The 8,563-nt window shown below is 33.1% G+C and overlaps 1 protein-coding gene across 1 annotated transcript; it reads left to right on the top strand.

The window, feature by feature from the left end:
• The first annotated feature begins 2,475 nt into the window (after positions 1 to 2,475).
• Positions 2,476 to 5,862, top strand: LOC141664449 (CENP-B homolog protein 2-like). Its single transcript, XM_074470403.1, has 2 exons — positions 2,476 to 3,912; positions 5,848 to 5,862. The coding sequence occupies exons 1-2, from the start codon at positions 2,476 to 2,478 to the stop codon at positions 5,860 to 5,862; spliced, it is 1,452 nt and encodes a 483-aa protein (XP_074326504.1).
• Positions 5,863 to 8,563: the final 2,701 nt, after the last annotated feature.

An 8,563-nucleotide genomic window follows, 5' to 3' on the forward strand; every position in this document is an offset into this window, starting at 1 on the left:
TTTTTTGAATAATTTATCGAATATGATTTTAATATATATTTTTCTTTTAGTTCACTTGTTTTATTTTCAGGATGCTAAAAAGAGTTTTAATGGCTACTTCTATTATCAAACGTTTAAAGCACAATCATTTATCCAGGGATCACAGATCCGAAGAATTTTCAAAATATAATAGATGGTTGTAAGATATTTAATAGAGGTTCTCTTATTATATTTATAACTCAATTATCAACCAAGATCTCAGATTACAAGATAATTTTGAATATATGCGAGATTGTCCGCACAACAATTATACACTAGTTTACTTAGTTTTGTATATAATATATTTTTAGTACGTACTCTTTTTCCTCTCCTGAGTTTTTTTCTCATTGAGTTTTACTCTTGCGGGTTTTAATGAGGCCTTTTTGTGGGTTATCTGATCGGACATGGGGGCGATATTGTCTAAGTTTCTGGGAGCACTTACCTGCTTTTCGGTTATATGATATACTCTAATGAATGAAGGAAACTATGTCCCTCCGGGTTGTATTCTTGATATTTATCAGTGGAAATATATATATATATATATATTTCTGCAAAAAAAATAAATTATCTATACTAATAAGTAAAACCATGTTCTATTAGAAAACTGAAGACTTCTTGGTACTACTGACTGCAAAATTATATAATTATTTTAAAAACTTTATATAATTGAATCTTAACTAACACAAATTGACTTCTACTCTTCGTAGACTTTGTTTTTATTTAACTTGTATTTGTTGTGTCCATCCAAAGGTCGATTTACTTTTACATAATTATATTAGTAAAAGTTAACATGTTAAATTTATATAAGTAGAATAACCATGTGCATAACTAGAACTATTCAGTAGAATTTCAAAATTCCAGTTGACTTCGATTTTTTTAATTATATAATTTAAAGACATTTATTTATTAAATTTTGATATATGTTTCATACAGATTATAAGATTTAATTTTATGTAAATAATAACTTAATATTATTTTTAATCTCGGGTCGCACGGGTTACGAGCTAGTAATATAAATTTCTTGAATCGGATATATTGTCTTCTATCTAACAAAATTTCTGCAAAAGAAGTCGTTGTATCAAGTTATGTCTAGCCTTATTGATAATAGAAGTTTTAGCATCTAATTGTATGGGATATTATGTTTGTTTGAATTAGTGTTGTATAGTTACTTGGAAATAATTAGCCAAAACATGTTTAAATGGCGGTGAATTTTGATTTCCTGATATTCATAACCTTTTTTTACTACTACTTATTTTCCTTAGACTTGACTGTTTTTAGGCACTTTCGAAGATTTCTAAACTTCTCGTAAGTCTTCCTTTGCCATTCTATAACTTGAAGTATGTGAAGCTATCACGGAAATTTAAAGAAGGCTTATTAATTTTTGGGTTAAATATCAAAGTGATCACTCAACTACTCAACTGAAGGTCATGTATCAGTTTAATCATTAAACTTAACGGGGTATCATTTGGATCACTAAAGTAATAATAAATATCAAACAGATACCTCAAAATATGTGCTCGAGAATTAAAATTTATTTTATGGAGTTCTAAACATTTTTTTTAAATCTTCTTACAACCAAATGAAAAGTTATGAATTCATAGTATTTTAGATGATTTTTTGAGATTTTTAAAAATTTATCTACTAATTATTTTTATTTAAATAAAGCAAATGACTATAAAATTAAAAATAAATAGTAGATAAATTTTATAAATCTTATTATATTATAGAAAATACTAGAATTCATACATTTTCATTTGGTTGTAATAGGATTGAAGAAAAATAAATATAACTCTATAAAATAAATTTTAATTCTCGAGCACATATTTTGAGTTATGTGTATGATATTTATTATGACTTTAGTGATTCAAATGATACCCCGTTAATTTTGATGATTAAACTGATATATGACGTTCAATTGAGTGACCATTTTGATATTTAACCCATTAATTTTTTGACCCTTAAAGTACAGTAAAACCTCTATAAATTAATATAGTTGGGACCGGAGAATTCTATTAATTTAGAGAGGTATTAATTAATCGATAAATTAATAATTATTAATTTATAGAGAATTTTCGGTAGCAAACAAAATTAACTTTTGATTAAATTTTTATTCACATAAATTTAAATAAAATGAATTGTACAATTTATATTTTATACTTAATTCAATTAATTCAATGTATATGAATTTAGAAAGTCAATGTAATGTACAATATATTAGATTCAAAGTCCATGTAGTGTATAAGTTAAATTCATTGTATTTTACATAGAAAATATTCAATGTATATTAGGAAAATTCAAAGTACATGAATTAATTTAATTCATTGTATTTTACATAGAAAGTATTCAATGTATGTGTAGTCATAAAATATATTATATATACTATATATACTAGATTGGGGGAAAAATTATACAAACAAAATAATGGCTTCTCATCTAAAAGGTGTCACAAAATCAACAATGACGGATGAAGCAAGAAAAGCATTATGTGAATATAAAAGAGAAAATTCATCATGCACTCAAAAAGATCTCCAGTTGTGGCTCGAGAATAAGTTTCATCTAAAAGTTAGTCAAGGTACAATATCAAATACACTGAAAAGGTCAGCAGACTATCTTGCAGCTAATTACTTGGAGAAAAGAAAAGATATTAAGCGATATAAACCAGCAAAATATCCAGATATGGAGAAGGTTCTCTATGAATGGTTTCTCCAGTACCAAGATCGTGTTAATATGACAGGAGAGCTAATTTTAGAGAAGGCAAAAGAGACCATGAAAATTTTATACCCTCAACAAGATCAGGAGCACACTTTTTGTCAAGGTTGGCTTGAGAAATTCAAGTTAAGACATGGTATTAAGTCATTTCGTCGCTTTGGAGAAAGTGGTTCTGTTGATGTACAGGACATGGAGAAGAAACTGGAGTCCATAAGGGAAAAAATAAACCAGTTCCCTATGAAAGATGTTTTTAACATGGACGAAACTGGTTTGTTTTACAGGTTACAAGCTGATCACTCTCTTGCTACGAAACAACTTGAAGGAAGAAAACAAGACAAAGAAAGGCTCACAGTTGTTATATGTTGCAATGAAGATGGCTCTGAAAAAATTCCTTTATGGATTATTGGAAAGTATGCAAAGCCACGGTGCTTCAAGAATGTTAACATGGGCAACTTGAATTGTCATTATCGTGCAAACAAAAGAGCTTGGATGACTAGTGTACTTTTTGATGAATACATTCGTTGGTTTGATAGCCAAATGCAAGGCAGAAGAATTTTGTTTGTGGTAGATAACTGTCCAGCACATCCAAAAAATATTGAAGGACTACAAAATGTTGAGTTGTACTTCTTGCCACCTAACATGACATCAAAAATCCAACCTTGTGATGCAGGAATTATAAGAGCTTTCAAGATGCACTATCGCAGGAGATTTTATCGTGGGTTATTAGAAGGTTATGAGTTGGGACAATCTGATCCAGGAAAGATTAATGTTTTGGATGCTATCAATTATGCAGTCGCGACGTGGACGACAAATGTAAAACAAGAGTCAATAGCAAGGTGCTTTCAACATTGCAAAATTCGTTCCATAGATGAAGTTTCGAGCAATTTAAATGAACATACAACTCCGGAAGAATACATTCATGAACTTGAGGTGATGATTAAGGATCTAGGTTATCGTAATAAAATGGATGTTAATAACTTCTTAGATTATCCGGGTGAAAATGAATCATGTTCCGAGGTCCAGAGTATAGAAGAGATTGCAAACACCATCCTTGAAAATAGTGTTCCGGTTACACGTAAAGAAGCACTCAAGACATCAAAAATGCTTAATAACTTTTTGATGCAACATGAAAGCACCACACCCGAGCTTTTGGATGCAATAAGGAAGATTAGGGATGAGTTTCATGTTGATTTAAATTATATGAAAAAGCAAACTACAATTGAATCATATTTTACAAAGATGTAATAGCTATATTTTTATGAATATAAGGGAATTATTAATTTATAGTTTTATTGGGACCATATTTTTATACAGGATTTTCAAAAAAATTATTATCTTATTATCTTATCGAAATTGATCATTTTTTGAACTGGCCCAAGTCGGGACCAGACAAAATTATTAATTTAGAGAGATTATTAATTAATCGAGTATTAATTTACAGAGGTTTTACTGTATATGTGTTTATATTGGTAAATTCCCGAATTTTGCGAGTGTACCTTTTGACCCCCAAAGTATGTATTTTCAAACCTTTTAGCTTTTTTTATCGTGACGGTAAAAAATCGAAGAGACAAAAAGGATATTTGACCTCCGAATTGCATCGTTATAAGGGTTAAAAGGTACATTTCTCGTACCAAAAGGGTTAAAAAGTACATTTTCAAATAAATTGTTGAGAGCTTGAACTTCCAAGAAACGATTTCCCTTACCTCCAGGTGCTAATCAATTTCCCACCTAGCCTCGTGTTCGCTATCATACCAGTAGCTGTACACAGACGCAAGCTATTATTTTCCTAGCAGCAAGAACAATTTGAAGGGTTCAACCAATTACATAACATAAGCTTTCTGAGCGTAATATTAGCTACGATATAAGGCATGCATGTTCTTAATTCCTCTGTAGTTAGGTTCACTGTCCATAGTGTATGTGTTATCTTTCTGCGATTCCGAAATTACTCTCGAGGTTTTGTCCATCTTCTTGCTTCTACAAGTTGGAGTACCCTGTAAGTCTGTAACTGTTTACTGCTCGAAACATATATCCTTCAAGAGGTTTGCATGTTAATTTATACTCATTTCAGCACTGCACTACCCAAGTCAGTTCAAAGATTAGTACCTCTGGTCCTCCATGGCTCCATATTACAAAAATAAAACTCAGAATGCTCACGTAGTCATATTTAAGACACTGTTTTCTAAGAATGAGGGAAGAAACGAGGAATCTACTAGTATATAACATGTAGTTTGTGGAACATAAAGACTCGTGAGTAATATTACATAGTTCATCTTTGACAGGGAATGTTCAATTAAAAAAAATCTTAATTTTCCAATCTTCCCAAACATTTACGTGTTAGGAAAGGAACTTAGTATGCATATATATTAGCGCTAATGTTCCCCATAACTCCCGTTTTCTAGGATTGAAGAGTGAACCACTAGGAGCTGAGCAATGATCAATATGAACCAGTTCTCTCAGCTTGTTAAGGTGCTAGAAAGACTTGTATCATGCTTCCATTTACGCCTAAGTGTTAATAAAATGGACGGTCCCTGAAAGCTAATCTTAGTACATTGAGTTACCGATGAAGGCAAAGAAAAATTTGGAGACAGCGGTGAACAATTTGTCTACCAAGTTCATCAATCTGAGACTATTATGAGTATTATCTATAGGGAAAACAACAAAAATTGAAAATCAAATATATACGGTTTCATACAAGACATGTAACTTTGTCGCAACTTGCAACACCAGTATAGGGACCATAGGTCCATCTCTTTGACAAATACTGCTGGTGTAGATACGTACCCACACGTTTAGTCTGGTACACCAGTACATGACAAATACTATGAAATTGTGGGGGCTAATTTGCCAAGTGCACTGTGACCACCAAGTAGATCAGTGAATCTATCAGCACTTATTAGGTTTCAAGTTCTCCATTGCAACAAATTGAAGGGTTCAACCAATTCTTGCTAGCAGGACTTAGTTCGGCCTCCCACAAATCGAAAGCCTTGATCTTTCAGTTGCTAATATGATGCATGCTCAAAACATGTCCAGAATCATATCGTATGTTAAGAACAAGGTTCATGGTGGTTGCATTTTTTTACTATACTATGTCAGATAATTTTTTTTTTTGCTAAATGTCAGATAATTAACCGTTAGCCCTTAAAGTATAGTAAGGTGTAACTTTTCACCCTCAAAATATGAGAAATGTACCTTTTAACCCTTATAACGGTAGAACTCGGAGGTTAAATGTCTTTTTTGCCCCTCAAATTTTTTATTGTCACGGTAAAAAAAGCTAAACGATATGAAAATGCATACATTAGGGGTCAGAAGGTTAGCCTTCTAAAAATTAATAAAACAGTTATAAATAATATACACTACTGCATGTGCCTAGTACTAAGAAACATATGCAGAAGTTTAATCCAGCACTAAAGTTCAATATGAAGTACAAATATATATGCTGAACTTTAATCCAGCAGTAAAATTCCATTCTTCAAGAGCCCAGAATCAAACAGCTGCTGAGTTGCCACCGATCGAACCAGCACGATCATCCTCATTATGATCACCACTTCTGTTCTCGGGATCTTCTTTCGAGACAGTTGAATACTGACCATCAGTAGTAATAGAAGCATAGATAGCTACAATCAGGGCCAACACGTATATCACCAGAGCAATGGCAACAATGGTGCAAAGAGCCCATATGGCTCTCCTTGCTTCAGCGCTTCCACAAGAATACAAACCTATTCGAATTTGAACAACGTTAACAACCGAAAGCGTTAGCAGAACAATCCCACTGACAGATGCACTTGCCGTCAAGATCAACAGAAAGTCCTTCACATCGAATCTATCTTGAACAAACTTGAATCTTTCACTATCCAACCCTATCAGTAGCTTAATCACCTTCGCGACAAGGCTTGATAAGAGGAAACAAGCAAACGCCACAACTTCGTACAGAACCAGCATTTTAGCTACACCAGGACCAGCGTTACACTCTTTCTTATTCTCTAGGCTGATAGCGCCTGGTAAGGCCTGAGATAAGCCCACAAAGACAGCTAAAGTGAATAGTGAATTAACATTAACAAGATCATCCAGTGTTTTAACATGAGCTTCTCTCCTTTCTTTCTCCGCTTTGTTGTGTTCATCAGTCACTTGTGCGTTATCTGGAGACACCTTTCCACCCATCCGCGATAAAAACCAGAACGTATTTGCTAAAGAACTCGTGTTTTAGACTTTAGTTAATCTTGATACTTGATAGGCTCATAGGACTCGTATTATATATGCAGAAACAGAGAATCAAACTAAATTTTAAGCAACTACCGCGTAATTTTCAACTATCAACTACTAAAATAAAAATGTCGATTTCATCTCAGCCTTGCGAGCCTTGGTAGACCTTCAATAATGATACTTGAATATGTTTTAGGTATCTTCTACACGGTCAAAGTCAAATGAATCGAATCTAATTTATGTTTGGTTGTGTTGATTTAACAATAATAATGTCACTTAGGTGTTAATCAAGTTGCTATTAGACAATGTAATTATACGTAGGCTTAAGATTACTTAAGATGAGTTGCTGATGTAGGTCTCTATAAGCTCCAAATGAAGAGTTGTTAGTTTGTTACTTAAATCAATTAACTGTAGTTTTCACCAGATTAATTAATTGAACAAGTGTGTATGCGTTATAACTGCACGAGATAATCATTTCAACTCTGGTTGTTTGAATGCATGTAGGTGCGCTGACTCTGGAGGATCCAGGCAACTGCTCTCTGGGTTCAGGGACTGATATTATATTTCACTTATCAATTTATACTACAATCAAAATGAGAAATGTCGAATGTGTGAATTTCATGATTTACTGCCAAGTGTTGAAATGGATAACAATAAAACGCTTCCATTTGTCTAGTTGGTCTTATCTCCGTGAACATGGCGATTTTTCACACGACATGACAAAACAATATGAAAATATAATATTTATATTTGCGTTTTGAGTACATGAAACAAAGAAAATACGAGCATGAAGACCTAGATTTAGTGTCGATTTTGTGTTTAGCGTTTGGTTATACGACATGACACGAGGTACACTAATCCTAAATGAGTCGGTTTTGTCTTTAACCATTGAGTACATGATACCAAAAGGTACACGACATGACATGAAAGTATACGATACGAACGAATTGACAGGTCTAGTACCACAATACTTGTTATATTTGTTTTTTCACATAATTTAATATGCATAAAAAAGAGGTTTTTTCAAAGATAAGTTTTTTTTTTTGTTTTCTTTTTGCAATAAATACGGTTTAATTTTAATTTGCAAAAATACGATTTTACAATTTTTTTTTGCAAAAATACGGTTTTGCAACCTGCAACAACCAGATGCAACCTCAATTGCAAACAAAAAAATTCAATACTTTCTCAACTGGGTATGGGACAGAAAGACTATGTCAGCTTTTGGCGTGAATACAATGGCGACAGGACAGGACCGGAGAAAATGCAGGACGAGGGAAGTAGTAGCAAAGGGAGCGTGCAGGCGCATCAATGGTGCAAACCACCATAAGGTTGGATTAAAATAAACACGGATGCTTCATGTCGGGTTGGTCACGACTTCACTGATGCAGGATGTGTAGTTCGTGATGAGGAGGGTGGTTTTATGAGGGTGCGAGCATGTCGACTTACAGGAGGAGGACAACCTAGGGAAGGGGAAGCACGGAGTTTTCGAGAGGCGTTACTATGAGTTAGACAATGGCGAACAACTATGTGCATTTTTGAGACGGATTTTAAGGTCCTTGTTGATGCGGTTCATAATGGTAGGGGGAATTCAATATTTCATGTCATTGTAAAAGATTGTATAAAGATTCTTAAACAC

This window comes from Apium graveolens, chromosome 6 (genome assembly GCF_009905375.1).
Source record: "Apium graveolens cultivar Ventura chromosome 6, ASM990537v1, whole genome shotgun sequence".
NCBI classification, from domain to species: Eukaryota; Viridiplantae; Streptophyta; class Magnoliopsida; order Apiales; family Apiaceae; genus Apium; species Apium graveolens.

Excerpts from the sequence above, each read along its gene's own strand:
- LOC141664449 (XM_074470403.1), top strand. The coding sequence starts at position 2,476 with ATGACGGATGAAGCAAGAAAAGCATTATGTGAATATAAAAGAGAAAAT.